Source organism: Gastrolobium bilobum, unplaced genomic scaffold (assembly GCF_033153095.1).
Source record: "Gastrolobium bilobum isolate Gb01-03AN ecotype WA unplaced genomic scaffold, APGP_CSIRO_Gbil_v1 utg993, whole genome shotgun sequence".
Classification (NCBI taxonomy): Eukaryota; Viridiplantae; Streptophyta; class Magnoliopsida; order Fabales; family Fabaceae; genus Gastrolobium; species Gastrolobium bilobum.
The window spans coordinates 327,293-351,833 of record NW_026898494.1 but is presented as its reverse complement, the minus strand read 5'-3'; the positions used below and the strand labels follow the sequence as shown (position 1 = coordinate 351,833).

Sequence of the window (24,541 nt, the reverse complement as noted above, 5' to 3'; positions counted from 1 at the left end):
CAATCTGTAATCTTCCCCACCAATTCCCACATAGTTTTGTTGTCCCTCTCAGTCATGGTGGCAAAGCACAAGTTGAAGGTTTCTGTTTCGGCGGTGGGTTTGGAAGAGAGCAAGCAAAAGATGGTTGGTTTAAGGTTTATGTAACACGGTCAAGTGAGTGAGTGAGTGATGGGCTTCTGATCAATTTATAGTGATCATCAGAATTAAAATCTTCCGAGATTGGAGGTAATCTTTTCTTTTTTTTTTGTTAAATAAGGAGGTAATCTTTTAATATATGTGTAAATCGGTTTATTTCTTTTAATTATTTTTTTTGTATCTTTAAAGATTTAATATCGGTGAAGATAATTAACTTTCAGCTATTTAAAGATTTAATATCGATAAAGATAATTATCTTTCAAATAAATAGCTGTCCAAATAAGTGATTAACATTTTCATATCTTTTCTGATTTGATATCAGTAAAGACAATTTCCTTAATAATTTTCAAAAAACATTGTTTTTCATTATATTTTGAGACTTAAGAAATAAAGATTGGCTTTCACCCCTTTTGATTTTTAACACAGCTTCTATAGCCATCACCAGGGGAGATATGTTTTCTCACTCCCATAATTTGTTATTCGTAGATACTGAAGTTGGTCTCATGGTTTGTCTTTTATGATCTAATTTTGTTGCACTCGTTGATATTCAGATCTTTTATTACTTGGGTGAACTTAATGACTCATTATCTTATGCCCTTGGAGCTGGTCCTTTGTTTGCTGTTTCCCAGGATTCTGACTGGTGAAATTGGTTCAGTTGTTACTTGTTATTGGTTTGATTTATTTCATTTTAATAAACTTAAAAATAATGTTGTTGATATAAATCAATTTCAAGCTACAGTTAAAACATAATAATTTCTAATGGACATTTTGTTTATTTTCTTCTATCTTCAGCTAAAGCCATAGATGAATACACTAGTCTTAAGTCTAAGGCAGCAGAGTCAAGTGGTGAATCTATCAATGTGGACTAAAGGTTGGAAGCAATTGTCGAGAGATCAATGTTGGATAAGTATGTAAGCCACAATCATTCTTATGGTTTAGGTATCCGAATGTACCTTAACTCTTGGAGTTCCCTAATTTTTTATTGCTTTTCTGAAATTTAGGTGTAAGCAGCAATTGTCGAGAGAATGTCGGGTAAGTATGTAAGCCATAGTCTTTTACGAATGTTGGATAATTTTGTTCAATTGTTCTTGTTTAGTCTGGAGGATTCAAATTTTTTGTTTTGAACGTGTCTTACTTATATCAAAAGACAAAAAGAACGAACCAGTGATCCCAGTTGTTTCATAAAAGAAGTTTTCTTCTTGATTTGGTGCTTAATGTTCTTCCTGGATAAAACAGTGCTGCTCTGTTTCAATGACTAACATTTTTTTAACGTTATTAAAAATTAAATTTAAAAAATATACGCAAGAAAAATTAATCCTGTTTATTTTTCTCACAAGCACATTTATGTTATTCAAATTTAATTTAATTTTAAACAATAGAATGTGATTTCATTTTAAAATTACCATTTTTAAAAGTAGTAATGGTCCTATCCTCCATTTTTTTTTATGTTTCATGTATCAAATGTGAGGCAAAAATATTAAGTTAATGTTTTTTAATAAATTAATTACGCATTTATTACAGTTTTGTAAATAATTACACATTTATTGCATTGGGTGTCACTCAAGAGACAATCACGCCTAATTTAGGCGTCACTTATTAGGTGTAGACACGTGTCATATTTTTTTTTCCAAAAAAATAATAATTTAATCATAAAACTTCTAAAGGCCATGACTTTTGACTCGGGTATCGAAATTAGGTAATTCTTTTTTTGATTCCACATAACTTTTTGAGATCTACGCAATGACATCTCATTTGAACTATTATATTTCTCACAAACAATTTAAATTTACAAGAATGGTATTATAAGAGCGGTTAAACTCAGAAGCCTATGAGTTCTGGGTTTGTGATTTAATATAAAAAATAAATAAAATTTTGATTTGTGATTTAAATTTTTTTTATAGTAATTTTTTTATTATAATAAAAATTTGGTTTGTGATTTAAATTAAAAATAAAAATAAAAATTATTATTAATAAGGAAAACAAATAAAGATTTGATTTGTGATTTAAACTAAAACATCAATTTGAAAAATCCGTAGAAATAAAGGAAATAATCAAATAAATATTTTAAATCTCTAAGGAAGAAAGATATTATTTTTGAAATTAATGATTAATGCTATAAGCTTCTGAGTTATTATTCGTGATCTGAAATTAATGATGGCTTATAAATATTTTTCAAAAATAAAATTACCTAAATTAGGTGTGATTATAGGTGGCAAAGTGGGCGGTCCGCCCCGCCCCGCCCCGCCATAAAATGAGTCAGCCCGCCACGCCCCGCTTTTGAATCTGGCCTCAAAAACTCAGCCCGCCCCGCCCCGTTTGGCGGGTTGGGCGAGTTGGCCCGCCAGCCTAAGCTTATTTTACACTGACCCGCCTCGGCTCGTCTATGCTCGCAATCAACCCGCCAAAAAATGAGTCCGCCCTGCTTTTGAGATGGGTTGAAAAACTCTGCCCGCCCCGCCCCGCCCCATTTAGCGAGTTGGCCCGCCGAGCCGAGCCCGTTTTGCCGACTCTAGGCGTGATTGTCTCTTGATTGAAACCCTATTTAGACGTGATTGGTGACGTGTCAAGTGTTGACACATGTCATATTTTTAAACTCAGAAGCCTCTGGGTTTGTTATTTAATATAAAAAATAAATCAAGATTTGATGACTGATTTAAATTAAAAAAATAATTTTTTTATTTTTATTATAAAACAAATTTGGTTTGTAATTTAAATTAAAAATAACAATTAGTATTAATAAGGAAAAAAAAATAAAGATTTGATTTGTTATTTAAACTCAAAAATCAATTTGAAAAATCTATATTATTAAAGGAAATAATTAAATAAATATTCTAATCTCTAAGGAAGAATGATTTTATTTTTGAAAAACATTCATAAGCCATCATTTATTTCAGATTACGAATCAAATCAAAAATCAAATCTTTATTTATTTATTTTAATTTAAATCGCAAATCAAATCTTTATTTATATTTTATATTAAATCACAAACCCAGAACTCATAAGCTTTTGGATTTAACCGCTCTTATAATATCATTCTTGCAAATTTAAATTATGTTTGTGAGAAATAAAATATCAAATACGATGTCATTGCGTAGATCTCGAAAATTTATGTGGAATCAAAAAAAGAATTACCTGATTTGAATACCCGAGTCAAAAGTTATGGCCTTCAGAAGTTTTATGATTAAATTATTATTTTTTTTTTGGAAAAAAAAAGTATGACACGTGTCAATACTTGATGAGTGACACCTAAATTAGGCGGATTGCATCTTGAATGACGCCCAATTTAGGCGTTATTGGTAGTGCCCAAATTGGGCGTCATATTATGCATTAAATGTGTAATTATTTTTAAAACTGTAATAAATGCGTAATTAATTTATTAAAAAGCATTAAATTAATTTTTTTGCCTCAAATGTGATGCAAGTTATCAATATATGATTTTTTATAAATAATTTAAGAGATTGAGAAATTGTTTAAAGCAAAAGATTAATATTTAATTTTCAAATATTATATTAATAGATAATTGATACAAATTATTTCTTAAACCTATAAAATTTACATGTAGAACATTTTGTTAAACACGTTAAGATCAGTAATTCCTTGCAAGTACTTAGTGAGATTGGAAACTCTTCCAAACCTTGAATTGAAGCATGAGCAACGTTATTTCACACAAAACATTTTTCACAATTATTATTAAGAATGATATGATACTACTCAGAAGAAAAATATACCATCATAATATTCGGCATTTTTCTTGAAATGATTATTCATTAGGATCTAATCCTTAATTTTTCTAAAAGAAAAACATGTTAAGATTCCGTAAGCTTAGCATTAATAAATAAAAAAATTTGCGAATAAACTATTGGAATTACACCTTAAAAAAAAAAGGACAGTGACGAAACTTAATTTAAAATTTAGGGATTTAAGAAGTAGTAAACTTAATATTAAAAAAAAAGTAGTAAACCAAGTTATGGTACTTAAAATCTCAATTAATCACTATAATTTTATGTTTTTATAAAAAAATTCATCAAAATAATTTTCCCAATATTTCAAATGATTATTTTTTATACTTTCCAATTAATCACTAAGTTCACACTTCCAAATACATATAATCCTCCACAAACTAAGCAATTAAATTTTTTGCACACTAACCCTTAAATGCCCAATATGGCCGAACCCTATATGGTGGCCCAAGCAAATTTCTTTCAATTTTTTCTACACCCATTATTATCACAAAAATATCACTGACTAGGGGTGTTCGCGGTCTGGATTGGATCGGTTTTGGAAGCAAAACTCATCCGATCTAATCTCTTCGGTTTGATCATGTAATCATCCATTCGGTTTAGATTTTTTTTCAAATCCGATCCAATCCAATTTTTTTCGGTTTGGATTGGATCGGTTTTCGGTTTTTTGAATATCCTAAAATTAGTCTCATGATTATTGTGCAAATAAAATCTTTTGTATATTGGCTTTGTAAAAAAAAAATTTGAAATACAAAAATATCAGTAAACAATACTATAATTGATGAGACGTGAATAAGTTTTTCTTTGGGTTTAGTTGATGAGTTAATGGGTCTTGAGTTTAGAAATTTTTGAGCTATGATTGGAGAAAGGACAAGTAGGTAGAGAATAATTAATATATTGGATCGGTTTGGATTGGATCGGTTTTGATCAACCCATCCGAAAATCGATCCAATCCAATTAAAATTTGCGATTTTCTTTCGGTTTTCGATTTTTCGGTTTTCGGTTTATTCGGTTATCGGTTTTTCGGTTCGGTTTTCGCCGTTTGAATCGGTTTGGATCGGTTGATGAACACCCCTATCACTGACTGTACTTTTTACCTCAAAAGTAACCATAATTTATTTAATTAGGTCTTTTACTTAATTTAACCCATTTATGCATGATTAAATATTTAATCATATACCCTTTTCTAATTAAATGGATTAGGGATATTATAGGATACTTAGTTATTGAAATTCTATGCAGGTATAAGATTGTATAGATAATATAAAAGTATAAATTAAGAATGGTAATTACATAGATAGTAAACGTTAAGTCTTCCGCTTCAGGATTTAATTATCTGCGCTTAAAGGCATCATCATAAATAAGTTAACAATCTGATTGTCAAAATTGGGGCGTTACATGAAAAGTATAAATGAAACAATAAAATACATAAATAAGAGATACATATTAAAAATATTCAATATTGAGGTAAATCCAACAAAAATCGAATAAAAAAAATTAATAATTACATTTTTGCTTATGACAGTAAAAAAATTAATAATTAAATTACCTTAAAATATATTTCTTTTGTTTTAAAATTCGGTTCACATAAAAAATTATCTTAATAAAATGGTAAAGAAATATATAATTGGAAAACCCCATCCTCTATTGGGTATTCGTCCTAAAGTATTAATTAATTCCTAACTTGCATATTAACATTTGTCTTGTATTTATTTATTTATGTATTTTACATTTTTTAAAATAATGAAATAAGAAATATATATTTTAACATATTTTATTTCTGCTTTTATTGATTAATATAAAAAAGTAATGTACAAATAATAAATTTTAATTATTAAAAAGAGAGAGCAATATTTGTCGTTTTATATCTGTAACTGATCATGGAAAAGCAACGGACGGAAAAGAACGAAAATAGAATCTCAAAAACATGTAATCCATTCCCTGATGTATCACTAATCACCTCACCTATATTAATATACCTACGTTACGTGGACAGACAGACAGACAATAGTGTGTCTTTGTCACTAAAGACACTGTGCTTTGAATTGAAATTGTTGATCAGATCAGAGATCAGATTAATTTATTTAATAAAAGAAATAATTGGGCATCGACTCTACAAGACCAGATTTGAAGTTGGTCTCCTTCTTGCAAACGGTTTTGAGAGACGACGCTTTTCCATTCTTTGTTGAGAGAGTAAATGCTTGTACTTGTCATCTCCCACCTCTTGAGTATCAAAGTATGTTCCCTGAAAGATGGATCCAACACCTTCACTTCCACACCCCGAAGAAGCCTTCCTTCCCTCTCATGCAAGGTTGCCTTCTCAGCCTCAGTCAAGAAATCACAACATATTTCTGACTGAGGCATCGATAGACGGTTGTGCTTGGCGCTCACATCTGTCTTGGAGAGATTCTTGCTCATCACAAATTGCATCTCGCTGCCGCCGCCGTTCAGCTCTCTCATATGGTTCTTGAATTCCTCAGGTAGAACCGGTGGGGTTGGTGAGGACTGTGGCGGTGATGGTGTTGGCGGTGATGAAGACGACGATGCATTGTTCTTTGTTGTCTTTCTTGATTTTTTATTATTCAGCGACGAGGGAGTGGGGCGCCATTCCTCATCGTCATCAAGCATTTCACGCCTTCTTTTCTTTTCTTTCTCTTTCTCTTTTTCTTTCTCTTTCTCTTTTTCTGGCGGCTTTGTCTTTGACGCCTCTCCTTGTTGCTGTTGTTGCTGTTGCAACTCTTCATCCTCTTCTTGGAAACAATTCTTAATCAGAGCCAATTCTTCATCGTTATAAAACTGTGGTGCAACGCGCGAAAGAAGTATATCACAAAAGTGAGGCCTAAAGGGTTTGGAAGACATCTTTTGACGCGTCTCCCAATCTGTAATCTTCCCCACCAATTCCCACATAGTTTTGTTGTCCCTCTCAGTCATGGTGGCAAAGCACAAGTTGAAGGTTTCTGTTTCGGCGGTGGGTTTGGAAGAGAGCAAGCAAAAGATGGTTGGTTTAAGGTTTATGTAACACGGTCAAGTGAGTGAGTGAGTGATGGGCTTCTGATCAATTTATAGTGATCATCAGAATTAAAATCTTCCGAGATTGGAGGTAATCTTTTCTTTTTTTTTGTTAAATAAGGAGGTAATCTTTTAATATATGTGTAAATCGGTTTATTTCTTTTAATTATTTTTTTTGTATCTTTAAAGATTTAATATCGGTGAAGATAATTAACTTTCAGCTATTTAAAGATTTAATATCGATAAAGATAATTATCTTTCAAATAAATAGCTGTCCAAATAAGTGATTAACATTTTCATATCTTTTCTGATTTGATATCAGTAAAGACAATTTCCTTAATAATTTTCAAAAAACATTGTTTTTCATTATATTTTGAGACTTAAGAAATAAAGATTGGCTTTCACCCCTTTTGATTTTTAACACAGCTTCTATAGCCATCACCAGGGGAGATATGTTTTCTCACTCCCATAATTTGTTATTCGTAGATACTGAAGTTGGTCTCATGGTTTGTCTTTTATGATCTAATTTTGTTGCACTCGTTGATATTCAGATCTTTTATTACTTGGGTGAACTTAATGACTCATTATCTTATGCCCTTGGAGCTGGTCCTTTGTTTGCTGTTTCCCAGGATTCTGACTGGTGAAATTGGTTCAGTTGTTACTTGTTATTGGTTTGATTTATTTCATTTTAATAAACTTAAAAATAATGTTGTTGATATAAATCAATTTCAAGCTACAGTTAAAACATAATAATTTCTAATGGACATTTTGTTTATTTTCTTCTATCTTCAGCTAAAGCCATAGATGAATACACTAGTCTTAAGTCTAAGGCAGCAGAGTCAAGTGGTGAATCTATCAATGTGGACTAAAGGTTGGAAGCAATTGTCGAGAGATCAATGTTGGATAAGTATGTAAGCCACAATCATTCTTATGGTTTAGGTATCCGAATGTACCTTAACTCTTGGAGTTCCCTAATTTTTTATTGCTTTTCTGAAATTTAGGTGTAAGCAGCAATTGTCGAGAGAATGTCGGGTAAGTATGTAAGCCATAGTCTTTTACGAATGTTGGATAATTTTGTTCAATTGTTCTTGTTTAGTCTGGAGGATTCAAATTTTTTGTTTTGAACGTGTCTTACTTATATCAAAAGACAAAAAGAACGAACCAGTGATCCCAGTTGTTTCATAAAAGAAGTTTTCTTCTTGATTTGGTGCTTAATGTTCTTCCTGGATAAAACAGTGCTGCTCTGTTTCAATGACTAACATTTTTTTAACGTTATTAAAAATTAAATTTAAAAAATATACGCAAGAAAAATTAATCCTGTTTATTTTTCTCACAAGCACATTTATGTTATTCAAATTTAATTTAATTTTAAACAATAGAATGTGATTTCATTTTAAAATTACCATTTTTAAAAGTAGTAATGGTCCTATCCTCCATTTTTTTTTATGTTTCATGTATCAAATGTGAGGCAAAAATATTAAGTTAATGTTTTTTAATAAATTAATTACGCATTTATTACAGTTTTGTAAATAATTACACATTTATTGCATTGGGTGTCACTCAAGAGACAATCACGCCTAATTTAGGCGTCACTTATTAGGTGTAGACACGTGTCATATTTTTTTTTCCAAAAAAATAATGATTTAATCATAAAACTTCTAAAGGCCATGACTTTTGACTCGGGTATCGAAATTAGGTAATTCTTTTTTTGATTCCACATAACTTTTCGAGATCTACGCAATGACATCTCATTTGACATATTATATTTCTCACAAACAATTTAAATTTACAAGAATGGTATTATAAGAGCGGTTAAACTCAGAAGCCTATGAGTTCTGGGTTTGTGATTTAATATAAAAAATAAATAAAATTTTGATTTGTGATTTAAATTTTTTTTATAGTAATTTTTTTATTATAATAAAAATTTGGTTTGTGATTTAAATTAAAAATAAAAATAAAAATTATTATTAATAAGGAAAACAAATAAAGATTTGATTTGTGATTTGTTATGGCAATCGCAGAGGTGAAGTTCCACGAGACGATACCGAGTATCATTACTGGGGTAGAGATCAAGGTGTTGATGCTATTCTTCCATCTATAGCTACCCCATATTGGACAATTAATGTAAGGAAGAAATTGTTACACAATAACATTGCTTATTATTATGATAGCAGAACACATGATCCAGGAATCCATATTATGTTTTCAGTATTATGCTTGCATTGCATGCCTGTCACAGTAGCAGACTCTAAGAAGACTAATTTCAGTTTAATTTGACAAAATGTGTCTGCTGATTTTGAGAATTTTTTGGTTATTTTGGTTAATTCTTCAAAACTATTCTTTTAACTGAACGGTGCCCCACTGCCCTTGTTGATACATAAGGATGCCTTTGCTTATTGACCCTGATATGCCATTTTTTCTGTAAAAAAATTGTGATATAACCTCAAATCACAGATGATTTAGCTTTTGCAGTTGTAAGATATGCTCGTCTTGAAGCAGTGACAAGTTAATTCAAATAATGTTAATTATTTTCTCCAGTATTTTATACTGGAATTCAGGGGCTTTATGTGGTGTTTCTTCTCTGTTTGTATTTTACATGTCATTTCATTTGCTACTCAATGGCTCCTTTATTACCTTTGAAACAGCTAATGCATTCTGGTTTTTTGATGAATCTCAAGTCCACTCTGTTTCTCAATGTAGTGCATCAGAGGGCATAATGTCCTTGTTGTTGTACTTGGTCTATTCTACTGGATCTGTTATATTAACACGCTATGAAAAGGAATGCCTTAAGAAACCATGCTTAGCTCGTTAGCATGTTTTCATTGTTGTGGCTATACTGTTTTGCCCTTAGATTGAGAGCATACAGTGATTGCTGGTTGGTTCAATATCTTTCGTGGTAATTTTGCAGGGAAACTGAGAGGAGCAGTCAGATTGCATATGTTACCTTCAAGGATTCACAGGGAGCAGACACAGCAGTGCTTTTTGAAAACAGTTATCAAACAAAGCCTAATTTTCTCATTTAACTATTTTTTGTTCTGTTATGCGAATCAAACGTTCTAAAAGTGCGGTTCTATCCAACCCGGTCGTCATTGTCACGTGTGTTAATTTAGGATCCATCACAAGGGGTCAGATGGTTTTTTTTTGACATTTTTCTATTACTGATATTGCCTAAATTAAATTGCTCTTTGATCAAAAGACGAGAAAAAAAAAAAAAATGAGAGAGAATAAGGAATGATAAAATCAGCGTAGTTGACTTGCCATGAATAATTATAAAAAAGAGAGAATATACTCCTAGTTTATAGTGTCATATGGTAGATAACTTGATTATAATTAATTGCTCTTTGACCAGCCCACAAAATTTCATTAAACCTTTGAGCCTATCTTATTCATTTAGAGTGTCTTTCATATTTAATTAATTGTAGCCTCCTGCTTGTTCCTTGAAGTGGATCCTCTCACTTGAAATGTGGTCATGTTTTTTTTGATGATGATCACTCATTCAAAAATTATATACTTTTCTCTTTTTTTCTCTTTTTTATCTCATTATGAATGAATGGTTGTGATAAAAAAAAAACATGACTACTTTTTCACGTGAAAAAATTCACTCCCGACAAAATCAATTTACACCGGTATAACTTTTTATACTCGAAACCGTTAAAATTAAGTAAAAGATTTATTATTCTTAAAAAAAAAAGCAGTACATGAGAGTAAGTAAGTAATTAATACACACTATTAGTTATATATGGCAACATAACATACATAACCATGATGCTATTAATTGTTGTGGTGGTGTGTTCCAGGAAGTTTCTCCTTTATCTTCTCCATTATTCCTTTCTTCTTGTGATGGTGCTCGTTCTCATCCGTTGCATAGGATGCACCACCCACACCGCTAGTACTGTCAGCGGTGGCTCTACCAATACCATATTCATCTGACAAGACTTGTGTGCCACCACCAACGCCGGTGGTGTCTCCGGCGGTCTCCATTTCCTTCTGAACTGAATCCTTGCTTATAGGAACAGCACCGTACTGGTTCTGATAGTGTGCCATTTTTATCACGTTATGTTTCTGCGCTAATCAATAACGATTACATTATATATATAGAAACAGTCTTCACTAGCCTCGTCACTGTAATTGGAACCAAATCTTGACAAGTGGCATTCTAGATTGCTCGTGTGATAGCCACGTGGCAAAGTTTCATATCTTTGAAGAAACGTGTAACACATCATAAAACAAGCAGGGATAGTTCGTTAATCTTTATTACTTATTGTAATGTGTTTGTTTTAAGCTTTGTCTTAAAATGTCAGTATTTGGAAATCCATTTTTTTTTTTAACTCTTATTTAGTGAATCATATTCACTTTTTTTGTGTGTTGCAACAAATATCATAAAATATGTTTCCCATTGTTTTATGCAATTTTTCATGCTTCAAATTTAATAGAATGTTGTGGTAGAGAGAATTGTTCCTTGATACTGTACTAGATTTTATGCATTGTCTACTTTTAAGGTCAAATTATTTTTGTCCAAAAGAGACATGTTAAAAGAAATGAAACCAATATTGTGTTTTCATACCTTCAAAAAAGTACTATAGATAAACACTTCTGACAGGGGAAGTATTGAAATGCAAAAGAAAAATATTGAATTTACATAATTTTCGTCATCCCTTAAGAGAATCTGTACACAAGTTGGGGATGGAGAGAGTTATGAGGTATAAATTTTACTCAGATTCAAATCGTGTCCGGTCAAACTTGAGCTGGTTAGAAATCATCAGTGCATCAAGAATCGTCAAGTATCTTGGAAATCAGCTGTTGCTGTCTGCTGCATGAAAGCATTAATTACCCAGCAAAATATGAAAAAATGCCAGTTCCAATGAAGTTGTGCGCAGAAGCAGCATTCTTCTGTCAAGAGTCTGAGATAGGCTTGGACTTGAAAAACTTTGCAAGTGCTTGATAGAGATTCTCTTCCTCAAAAGGCTTTGAGACATATCCATCCATCCCACATTTCAAGCACTCATCGTATGTAGCATGGATTACATCAGCTGTCATGGCCAATATAGGTACATGGAACTCACTTTTCCTGCCATTTCCTTCACCCCATTCACTATTCATCTCCTCATTTGCCTCGCTCTCCATCATCCTAATTCGTCGAGTTGCTTCAAACCTGCAAACATTGTAATATTTATTTAGATGGTTTATCAAATCCCATGCATATCTCAAATATATGAAGAGTTAGTAGTGTGACATCATTCCTTGGATGGCAGAGCCAGAGCCAATAACAAGAAGGTTCATAGGGAATCGTAAGGTTTAAAAAGATAGTTTGTTAATTGCTATATTTAATCATTCACTTTAGCCAGTTTATTTGCAGAGATAAGGATAGCAATCAAAGACCAATAAAAACCATATATTAAGTTATGATGCTTCCCACACCAATACTATAGTCGATAAGCCTCAACTAGCCAACCAAGTTGAATGCATATAAATTGCAAAAGATTTCATATTAACACAGCAGCTACCATGTTAACACTTTTAATTGATTAGTTTCTGATTAAAGAAAATGCATACAATCTTAGATTATATTCAAATAATACAGCAAAAATTTCAAATAGTAGTAATATATACAATAATATTAAGCAGGGAATATCCATGAAAACAAGCATACCCGTCCATTTCTGGCATTTGAATATCCATGAAGCAAGCATCAAAATCGTGGGGCAATTGAAGCATTTCAAGAGCAGCTTTGCCACTTTCTGCACACTTCACATCAGCTCCAAAATTTTTTAAAGCACCTGCAGCAACCCTCCGATTTACTGCATTATCATCAACCACTAAGATGATCTTTCCACAAAGAAGGCTTCGTACAAAAGTGGAACCATTAGACATGTCTTTCCCTAGCTGCCTCTTCTTCCCCGTCCCCAGAACTTGTTGAAGACAAGCAGCCACCATACTAGCTCTCAGAGGCTTCATAATCACTGTGTCACTAAAACCTGCGCTTTTAGCTTTATCAAATTCAGCATTGCTGATATTGGTCGCAAGAAGGATCATTTGAGGCATCTTAAACATATGCCCATTCTGTTTCCAGTCCAGTTGCCACACATTGTAGTACCCATCCTCTCCGGAAACCCATGAATCCTTCTCAACAAAAATAATATCTGGCTGAAATAATCTGCCATATCCAAGTAGTTTAACTCAGTCAATGAACTGAACTATGAAACAAAAACAAAAAGTCTTTTATTTATTCCATATCTTCTCCAAATGGTATTCTTCAAAACAGCATAATATTTGTTGTCATTTAACGTCTAAATAATCAATATGTTACCAGGATGTTGGTCAACCAGAAAAGTAAACAGATATTCATATTGTTAATCACCAAGAGACAAGAGGTATTCATTGTAATCCTTGTTATATTAAACTACACAACATTGGTGCTATTATATAGCAAACCAATTGAAGAATACAAAGAGACACACTCAATGTGGGACTTCTATACTATGTACAACAACACTCCCCCTCAAGCTGGAGCATATAGATCGTATGCACCAAGCTTGTTACATATCTGGTCTATCCTAGGTCCTCTCAAAGACTTAGTAAATACATCAGCTAATTGATTATTTGAGTTGACAAAACGAGTGACTATATCTCCTGAGAGAACCTTTTCCCTAAGGAAATGACAATCTATCTCAATGTGCTTAGTCCTTTCATGAAACACTGGATTTGAAGCAATATGCAAAGCAGCTTGATTATCACAAATGAGAGATGTTGGGCCAGTGTCTCCAAACTTGAGTTCCTTCAGTAGCTATTTTAACCAGATGAGTTCACAGGTAGCTGTGGCCATGGAGCGATATTCTGCTTCAGCACTTGATCTAGCAACTACACTTTGCTTCTTACTTCTCCAGGAAATCAAGTTATCTCCAACGAATACACAATACCCAGAAGTGGATCTTCTATCAATAGGAGAACCTGCCCAATCAGCATCTGAGTATCCTACAACTCTGGTATGACCTTTGTTTTCATAGAGAAGACCTTTGCCAGGAGCAGTCTTGATGTACTTGAGGATACGGATTACTGCATTCCAGTGATCTTCACAGGGAGAATTCAAGAACTGACTTGCTACACTGACTGCAAAGGAAATGTCTGGTCGAGTAACTGTGAGATAGTTCAGTTTCCCAACCAATCTTCTATACCTTTCTGGATCAGAAAATAGCTCCCCCTGATTTGGTAAAAGCTTGACATTTAGATCCATAGGAGTATCAACGGGCTTAGCATTTAACAATGTTGTTTCCTCAAGAATATCCATAGCATATTTTCTCTGTGATAGTACAATGCCATCTATGGATTGGGCCACTTCTATCCCTAAGAAATATCGGAGTCTTCCAAGGTCCTTTGTTTGAAAATGATGGCACAAATGTTGTTTTATCTGAGTTATGCCATGAGTATCATTACCTGTAATGACGATATCATCAACATATACTACCAAATAAATAGAACCTGAATCAGAGTGTCTGTAAAAGACTGAGTGATCAGCCTCACTTCGAGTCATGCCAAACTGCTGCACAACAGTGCTAAACCTTCCAAACCAAGCCCGGGGAGACTGCTTTAGACCATACAAGGATCTTCGGAGACGACAAACTAGGTTAGACTCCCCCTGAGCAACAAACCCAGGAGGTTGCTCTATATAAACCTCTTCCCGCAGATCACCATGGAGGAAAGCATTCTTTATGTCCAGCTGATACATAGGCCAGTGATGAATGGCTGCCATAGTAATAAAGAGGCGAACAGAAGTCATTTTCGCCACGGGAGAAAAAGTGTCACCATAGTCAAGGCCAAATATCTGAGTATAACCTTTAGCCACCAAGCGGGCCTTAAGACGGTCCACCTGACCATCCGGACCAACTTTAACCGTGTATATCCATCGACAGCCAACAACAGACTTCCCAGAGGGAAGGGGAACCAGATCCCAGGTACCATTACTCTGAAGTGCACTCATCTCATCAATCATGGCCTGTCGCCAACCAGAATGTGATAACGCCTCACCTGTAGTCTTAGGAACAGATACAGAAGAAAGAGAAGAGAGGCAAGCAAAATGGGATGGTGAAAGACGATGATAACTCAAATTTATTAAATACCTGGGAGGGGGACGAGAATCACGAGTACCTTTCCGGAGTGCAATGGGCACATCAATGTCAGACGGAAGGATCGGAGCTGCCGGAGGAGATGATGACGGAAGTGAGTCCACAGGAGCCTCAGTAATAATAGGGGCAGACTCGGTGGGGGCAGGGTCCTGGGGAACAGGGGGACGTTGCCGACGATGATAGACCTGGAGGGGGGGAACAGGGGCGGGAACAAGGACGGGGACATCGAAAGAAGGAGATGGTGAAGGTATATAGTGAACTGAAACAGGTGGTAAAGGTAGCTGAGTAGCAACAGAATCACTGGGATGGGAGGAGGAGTCAAAGAATGGAATAGACTCAAAGAATGTAACATCCGCCGAGACAAAGTAACGACGAAGACTAGGAGAATAACAACGATAACCCTTTTGTGAGCGAGGGTAACCCAGGAAAATACATTTATGTGACTTAGCAGATAACTTGTCAAGACCAGGACTGAGATTGTGGACAAAACAAGTAGAACCAAAGATGTGAGGAGTGAGTGGGTACAAAGGTTGATGGGGAAACAACACAGAATGTGGTACCTGATTATGAAGTACGGAGGAAGGCATCCGATTATTGAGATAACAAGCTGTGAGGACAGCATCGCCCCAATACTGGAATGGGATATGACCATGTAACAAAAGTGTCCGAGTAGTCTCAATTAGGTGACGGTTCTTGCGTTCAGCAACCCCATTCTGTTGAGGGGTGTGTGAACATGATGTCTAGTGAAGGATGCCGTGAGATGCAAAGAAGGTTTGAAACTGATGAGACAAATATTCACGAGCATTGTCACTTCGAAAAATGCGAATCGAAACACCAAATTGAGTAAGGATTTCATTAAAGAACTTGTTAAAAATAGAAAACAATTCAGACCGATTAAAAATAACCAAGTACATCGAGAATAATCATCGATGAAAGTGACAAAATATTTGTACCCCATAGTGGAAACGGTACGACTAGGACCCCAAATATCTGAATGAACTAAAGCAAAAGGAGACGAAGACCGACGACTGACACGATCGGGAAACGAACTACGAGTGTGCTTCCCTAACTGACACGACTCACAAGACAAACTAGATAAATTTGAGAAACGTGGGACCATCTTCTGGAGCTTAGCAAGATTTGGATGACCTAACTGAGCGTGGATAGTAAGCGGAGAATCCACAACAGAGCACACTGGAACAGAAGTTGAAAGCTGATAAAGGCCATTGGACTCAGATCCGACGCCAAGTGTCCTCCTCGAGCTCCGATCCTGCAAAATGACAGACTCTTTAGTGAAAGAAATAATACAGTCAAGGGATTGAGTCAAGCGACTAATGGAAATAAGGTTGAAAGGAGAATGAGGAACATAAAACACATTCTCAATGGGAATAGAAGGAAAAAGGAGAACAGTGCCAATCCCTTGGGACTGAACCAGTGACCCATTAGCCATAGTGATACTGGGCTGGAGACCAGACGTACAGAGAGAGGTAAATAAAGACTTATTACCAGAAATATGGTCAGATGCACCAGAATCGAGAATCCATGGACCATGAGAGGGCGAGTGAGAAACACCAGCAAAGGAATTACCCGTGTGTGCACTAGAGGCAGTGGTACGAGGAGGTGGCTGTGATCCAGCAATCAAGGCAGAGTCCGAGGCAGGAACAGTAGTCTGAGCAAAATGAGCGGAGCGAGGAGGGCGACCGTGAAGATCCCAGCAACGATCAATAGTATGGCCCGACTTTTTGCAATGAGTGCAGAGAAAGCGTCTCGTAGAGGGTTTGCTTCCACGTGCAAAACCCTTGGAGACAAGGGCAGATGGGTCAATTGAAGAGGGAGCAGATACTGCAGGCTCCATAGAAGTCTTAGGTGGAATGCGAAGCAACGTAGACCAAACAGAGTCCAGCGATGGAACCAGCAACGAAAAGCAAAGAACCGCCTGTGAATAGTGACCAGCAAGGGAAAAGACACCGTAGGAAGCCGAAACGAAGTCGAAACAACAAAGTGAGGACAGATCCAAGTGCGCAAGGAGAAGACGAAGGGAACCGTGGTGGTCCGACGGCCAACCGGAGTGGGACGCGCCGCTGCAACAAAATGGGTTGCAGCCGCTGTTTGACGCGCGTGAGAGCGCGTGGAGGAGGATCTGAGGATGGGTCCTGGACAGAAAGGAGCGCCTTCTCGTGGCGATCAGATCGATATGGGTTTCACCGAAAAACTCACCGGAAAAGTCGCCGGAGACGGCGGTCAACGGCGGTGGACAGTGGTGCCTAATGGCGGCAGTGATCAGACAGGTCCGTAGACGATATACGGAAGCCGGAAACTGACAGATATGACTGTTGCCGGGGAAAAAAAAAAAAAAATTATTTTACTCAGCAGACAGTGGTCCACCGAAAAAAAAAACGCGGATTAGGATTCCTCTTGTTAGGCTCTAGATACCATGTTAATCACCAAGAGACAAGAGGTATTCATTGTAAGCCTTGTTATATTAAACTACACAACATTGGTGCTATTATATAGCAAACCAATTGAAGAATACAAAGAGACACACTCAATGTGGGACTTCTATACTATGTACAACAACACATATCAAAGAACTGTGAGAAAGAAAAACATAAGTCTTTAGTACAGCATTTATTCACAACAAAATCACTGTCAATATCTGTAAGTAATTAAAAAAAAATCAGCCAACACAGTTTCTTAATTTCTCTCCGAGTTAGAAGAATAATACAAGGAATACACAATGGGGAAATAGAATGTGTTTAACAAGTAAAAATCAACATAAAGCTTTTTAAAGGCATAGTTTGACATCCAATTGAAGATAACTCTCCCAAAAACATCACATAAAAACATTTTGAAAACCCACTCCAATACAAAAAAAAAATAAAAAAAAAAATCCATTTGGCTATGGCAACTCAGTATTTTAGTAAGACATGTCTATATACAGATAACCATAAAAAACTGGTAGGATGCTAGCTGGGCATACTCCCTGATTAAACTGCAGAAAATACACTAAAATGAATATGGTGAATTCAGTTTCAAGGGGTTAAGAACAATACTGCAAGCATAAGTTACAACAATTACTAAATGTTTATACTGCTTTTGTTTATTATAACATTCAGTTTTCTCATAATTGACACAAGAAAGGGAAATTGAAAAACTTACCCTGAGGTCAAAGAACCATTTTTCCCACATAAAGAAACAGCCTTATTTATGCTATTTGCAACTTTAGCTTGTATCCCCAGTCTCTTCAAATGGTATCTAGTCACAGCTGCTCTAACAGGTTTTCCATCAACTACTATGGCTTTAAGTCCTCTAAAACTTGAAGGCAGATCTTCCAAATTAAGTTTCTTCACATCAGTTACCGAATTTTTCTTATAAGATCCAAAATCTGCAGTAAATGAAAATGTGCTCCCAACTTGGGGTCGGCTTATGAAGTTTATCTGACCACCCATTAGTTCAACCAAGCACTTACTGATACTCAAGCCAATGCCAGTACCACCATAGTGTCGAGAGGTCGAGCTGTCTGCTTGCACAAAAGGCATGAAAATCCTACCTTGGGCTGAGCAAGGAATTCCAATTCCAGTGTCCTCCACACAGACCATCAAGGTGACTTGCTCATAAGATTCACCAGAGGCCACCTTTTCAATTGAAGCATCAAAGAAAAATTCTTCATCGGCAATTAGATGCTTAAAATTATCCCAGCTGTTCCGTTCATCAGCGGCTTCACATCCACTTAGGGTTTTGTTATTATAACCACCAGATATATGCACATGTTCATCCGATCCTCCATTACGATAAGTCTCAAATTTTCCATTCACTGTGGACTTTATATTTTCAGCTAGATGGACTTTAACAAATATATGTCCTCGTTCAGTGAACTGCAAGATATTGAAGTTAATCAGTAATGTTATCGACAAGTACCTTGCAAATAAATTATTGGATAGAATAGAGAAAACGAACTTGAAGAATTGAAACCTCCCCTCATACTTACAAAAAAATTATACAGCTCACACAACATGCATACTAGTAATGCAAACGCAAATAACATTAGACGAATAAACTTTGAAAATTTCACTTACTTTAACAGAGTTGCCAACAAGATTTGTTACTATTTGTCTGAATCTTCCAGGATCTCCCATAACAATACCTGGAACTTTATCAGAAACAAAAACTGCCAGCTAAACTTCCCAAAACCATATCAAGTCCAGGTTGGAAGAGTTGTAATTGGGATCGCAGTAGGAACATCATCATGATAGAGGAACCCAGAAAGGTGAAACAGTGAGGAAAATGAAATAAGATCCCCAATTAAGGAAAAGGAAATAGAATCATGAAATTCTGCAACTTGATAAGTTTAGCAACAATTAGACATACCTCTAAACCTTTGTGTCTAGATTTCTCAGAAAAAAGAGAAAGGACATCATCAAGTATGGAACGAAGGTCAAATGGAACTACTTCCAGTTCTAACTTGCCAGCTTCAATTTTAGCTCGGTCAAGAACCTCATTTATTAATGCTATCAGAGCCTTCCCACATGCTTGAGCAGTCTGAGCATAATCTCGTTGGGTTGAACTCAATTCAGTATGTAGAAGCAGACCAAGCATTCCTATAGTTATATGGAGTTTAATGATAACATCACTAATGAGAAAGTGGAAAGTATGAAAACATGTTACTTTTTAAGGTGAGAGAGAGAGAGAATCTAGAAGTTACCTAGAATGCCATTCATGGGTGTTCTAATTTCATGAGAGACAGTAGCTAGAAACTGACATTAAAAACAAAATTTCAGTTTTAGTAATCAGTAAGCAATCAAAGAACCGTGCTAACAATATGCCGGGAAAAGTACCTGTGATTTGGCAACATCAGCTGCTTCTGCTTGGACTTTTAATACCTCCATTTTATGGAAATCATCCTCTACTTTGACAATATGATTTCCAGCACCATATAAAATGTAACCCACTAATAAAAGAATCACAAAGAATAGGAATGCTGTGGTAAGTGCTATCCAATTTGTTGGTGCCTTCTGGTGATACCTGTTCAAAAATTTGATGATAAGTGTCTGCTGACAAAAATTGAAACTCCCTTCAAAAAATGTACAACAGCCAGAAGCACCTACCTACATATCATTTTATGTTTCCTGTATGGATCTCCAAAATCAAGCTTACTTTCATGGACAAGAGACATATCACCTTCTTCATATTGGTTGCCATACATGATTAGGGGGTTAGTAGAGTTTGTGACATCATATACGTTCACCAAAATTGCTTGGTTACCAGCAAGTTGACCAAGTAAATTCTCCACGAGGGACTCAACATCAAAGGATCCTCCAACATATCTGCTTCCAATTAAAAGTTTATTTAATACACCATGCCATTAGGAAGGTTAGGGTAAACATAAAGCCACCAGATTGAACCAAAGTTAACAGACTCATCCTCTTAAGTTTTCCACAGAAGCAATTATGGAATTCATACTACATATGAGACAGGACAAGAATAAAAATCAGATTACCATTGCATCTGATAATTTAAACCTACGCAAAGACAAAATATAACCATACACAAGGCTGATAATGGCAACAGTTTTCCTCAAACTCACTGATAGTAGCTGTGCCAATGATACTGAAGGTAGCATTGACGGGAAAAAAACTGGTAGCATAAAAGTAATAATCAGGTTGCAGGGAATGTGATAACCTTTAAAATGTAGTACAATAGCTTTCGTTGATTAGCATTAGACTCATAATTAATGGAAATGAAGCAGAAGTGGCTGTCACATCTTTTGATCATTAGTTGAGACTTGAACATTGAGGAGAATATTACCAGCAAGTCTTCCTTAGAATTTCCCTTACTTTAGATAAAATGACGTGCAATTATCCACTGGGGCTTTTTTAAAATGCATTATTTATGCAATAATGCACCTAAGCTCATCCTCGTATATCTTATATGAGCCATGAGACAAAAAAACCACCAAAAGATTCTCAAACCAAACTTGACAAGCCCAAAAGAAGAGAAACGAGGACATACCCTGCTGTTGCTTTAATGAGCTCTTCCGTTGTTGGCTTTGGAGGGAGCATAGATTTGTAAACAGGAAATGTTAAAACCACACCAAGATGATGAGAACCCAAAAGCCTGAAAGGGCTAGTCAGAACGGCTTTCCCTGTGGCCCTTGCCCTCAAAATGTTCTCTCGGTCCTCCTGCATCATGCAAATGTGAAATTGCAGTTAAGAAAATTATACACAATATGAAAAGAGTAATGTTCACAAATGTTGTTATTTACCTCCCCGGACATCATATCAAGAGATTCAAGGTGAGAGAGAGTTTCTTGAGCAAATATAACCGGTGCATACTCATCTCTAACCAGTGAAGGCTCTCTTTCCATTGTCTTTATAACCCATCCATGTTGCTTCTCAAATATTTCTCTCTCCGAGTTAACCACTCTTTGTGCATATGCCACCCCACTCAGTAATGGCCGTTCAAATGCTGTCCTGGCTGTATATTCTGCAAAGGTTTCCTGATAGACAATGAACAATAGTCAAGATATATGCAATAAGAGTGGGAAAACCGATGCAATAGGCTTAACTAGTTCCAAATCCAAACAGGAATGGAAGATCAAGCACAAACCTGGTCAATGGCAGAAGGGTTTCTGTAGTAATGGAAGGTTGATACAAGAATAGCAAGGGCATGGACATGGTTGACACTAACACTGAATTGATCTTGCAACATTCTTGCCCTTTGATCACAGAGGCTACCCAGAACCTCTTTCCTTCTGATTTTGGTGTCAGCATCCATTCTACTGTAGATGCACCAACCAATTAGAGCCATCAGCAAGATCCATAGCAGCAGAAACTTTGGAAGCCAAGCTCTATGTGCCTGAATGAAAGTGTATTTTCTTTTGCTCCCCGTTTGTTCATGCAACCTCATCTGAGCCACAGGGTGGTGGCTTTGCATCTTCAAACCAAGACCCATAAGCAATCTTATTCTCTCTGCCTAGTTTTTCTGGGCTTCTTTTTTCCCTTGCTTCCTTTCTGCCCTCTTCATATCTACAAAAGTTGGAAAAGTCCCAAAAATACTTATATAGGAGCTCACTTTGTTTAAGGCTGAAAATACTAACAAAATCTCAGACACTTTTCTCTGATGTTTGTAAGAAAAAAGGTTAGAGAACAAAATTCCAAGTAAAGCATCATTACAGCATTGTTTTGCGTGATTCAAACCTCGGAAAGGAGAAGCAAAAGCAAACCAAGCATGATGAATGATTGGCCAAATTCTTTTCTTTTCTTTTCTTTTTCACTCTTAATAATCAAAGCCCATTTCAAAAATTAACCCCCCAAAAAAAAAACAGAAAAAAAAAAGACATCTCAGATAATAGACCCAGAATTTAAAAGAAGAAAATTCACAAAGGTGAGAGACAAGCATGGGTCTCAAAAGATGGAAAACAGCTCAAATTTCAAAGAACCACCTTCCCCTCTCCCAACAGCCAAAATTTTAGTGTTTTTTTAACAGGCTTTTGGGAGTTGAAGATCACATTAAAAAAATGAAGAGAACTCTAATCATGTTCAGTAGGCGTGAAACTAGTCTCTGCTTAAGGACAGAGATGCATATAATAATAAAAACCAGAGATTGACCCCCAAAACACCATACACATACAGCGAAGCACAGAACCCAATGAAAAAGATATAGAGATGAATGGGGGGGTTGTTGAGACTTGAGTGGAACAATGTTTACCTGTACAGGAAAGAGAAGGTGGCTGTACAATGAACAATAGAAACCAGTTTGGTTCCTCTTCATCTCTCTCTCTCTCTGTACTGTCTGTACTGGTTTGTTTTTTATACCCTTTTATTATGTGGTTACTTTTCTTTTATGTTGTTTAGTTTTCTTTGTAGAATTTAAAGTACATAACAAAACTAAATCGAATTTTTACGATTTTCCCAGATACGCTCTTGTCTACCTTCTACATCTACTACTTCACATGTGCACACAAATATACATAAATGGTACACAAGTCAAGTCATGACACCTCCCCCTCTCTCTCTCTCTCTCTAACCCTTTTGAAGTCTCACCTTCTTTGCAACAATACTATACTGATATGCATTTGTTTTCAAGAACTCGCATTCAAGCTAATAACTTGAGAAGAAACCCAATATTTCAGAGAAGGGAGGAACACGAACTGGTTTGAAAAGGCTTCAAGAATATATAACAGTGAGTGGATCAAGACTGAAGTAACCCAGTTACTTTTGCCATTTCCTACTTTGGAATATGAATATGAAAGATTGGAAATTTCCACACTCCCCACTTGACCCGCAACGCTATCATGCAATCCGAATCATTTTTCTCTACTGGGTCTTTCTCACTTCAACCGTTTCTTTTTATTACTTTTTCTGTGCTGGCAACGTTAAAAACTTAGGAACAGAGGAGAGAGAGAAAAAAAATGACGAAAAACTTGAAATCGCAATCACAAATCTGAGCGATAATGACATGGCGACAAGGCACGGATCTTATTCCTATGTGAATTACCAAAAAGACTCGTCCTTTATTTTTTGAATTCCATAAAAGCCCTCGATAGATAATCAACATTAATTAGTTAAATAATTAATTAGTTGCCATGTCTTTGCTTGTATTATAACTTTGGACTGTGGAGTGTGGAACTGAACTATTCTTCTACCTTCCATTAACTCCATTATCCATAATAGCCATTCTATTCTAACCTTTTGTTACATTCACACTGTTCAAACAGTTAATTTAGTTATTTTTTTAGGTTTTCTTTTCCCAACAATCGGTTAGATCAGTTCCCTACTTTTGTTAGTTAGACAAATTAAATATAGAATGTTATGGAATTATCAGGTTATACTTATAGCCTCTTTGTTTTTATAAATCGTTTGCTTTTATGAATTAAAATTAAATTAATGACAATAAAATGACATTAACTGAATCATTGATTTTTTTTCAATGAAAAGGTTAATAAGTATAATCTCCTCTGAAACCTTTGCCTAAAATAGACATTTTGTGACAATGCACGCATTGCTTATTGACTTATTGTTAATGAAATAAATTCCGAAGTGCAGTAATGCTCATTTTATACATCAAAACCTTAGAGTTGTCAAAATCAAAATCCTCATTTAAACAATATAAAATTTTAAAATGTCTTGAGACCTGGTTCAACTATAGACCAACAACAAATAAAAAAATAATGTCAAAAAGATACAAAACATAAAAACCAACTATTATTTGCCAAAAAAATTCTTTTTTTTTTCAATTTTCAAAACCAATTAAAATCAAAAGAGATTTTTGCCCGTGACGTTCGGTTCAATTAGTTGTACAATTGTACTTTTCCTTCGTTGCGTTCCACGGTCAACTTTCTCTAATTTATGTTTATTATTATAATCAAGAGGGGCGAAATATTTACGATACATCCATCATACTATTAATTTGGTACGATGGATCAATCAAAATGACATATTTTTTGTGATATATATATGAAAAAGAAAAAAAAATTAATTCAAATGTCAAATTTTTAATAGAAGCTGTAAATATATCGGATGTACTAAAAATAATCTC

At 35.3% G+C, this 24,541-nt stretch overlaps 3 protein-coding genes across 3 annotated transcripts; all 3 read right to left on the bottom strand.

Moving 5' to 3' along the window:
* Nucleotides 1-5,945: 5,945 nt before the first annotated feature.
* Nucleotides 5,946-6,503, bottom strand: LOC133316818 (B3 domain-containing protein At2g31720-like). The gene has a single exon (XM_061518602.1). The coding sequence runs from the start codon at nucleotides 6,501-6,503 to the stop codon at nucleotides 5,946-5,948; it is 558 nt and encodes a 185-aa protein (XP_061374586.1).
* A 4,152-nt stretch (nucleotides 6,504-10,655) lies between these two features.
* LOC133316817 (dehydrin DHN1-like) lies at nucleotides 10,656-10,928 on the bottom strand. Its single transcript, XM_061518601.1, has one exon. The coding sequence runs from the start codon at nucleotides 10,926-10,928 to the stop codon at nucleotides 10,656-10,658; it is 273 nt and encodes a 90-aa protein (XP_061374585.1).
* A 559-nt stretch (nucleotides 10,929-11,487) lies between these two features.
* On the bottom strand, nucleotides 11,488-22,813 carry LOC133316791 (histidine kinase 4-like). Its single transcript, XM_061518568.1, has 12 exons — nucleotides 22,712-22,813; nucleotides 21,611-22,029; nucleotides 21,267-21,500; nucleotides 21,014-21,183; nucleotides 20,110-20,328; nucleotides 19,840-20,026; nucleotides 19,707-19,758; nucleotides 19,373-19,602; nucleotides 19,081-19,179; nucleotides 18,164-18,879; nucleotides 12,535-13,038; nucleotides 11,488-12,036 (listed from the first exon to the last, which is right to left on the bottom strand). Exons 2-12 carry the CDS (start codon nucleotides 21,953-21,955, stop codon nucleotides 11,778-11,780), a joined length of 3,015 nt encoding a protein of 1,004 aa, XP_061374552.1. The 5' UTR covers nucleotides 21,956-22,029; nucleotides 22,712-22,813; the 3' UTR covers nucleotides 11,488-11,777.
* Nucleotides 22,814-24,541: the final 1,728 nt, after the last annotated feature.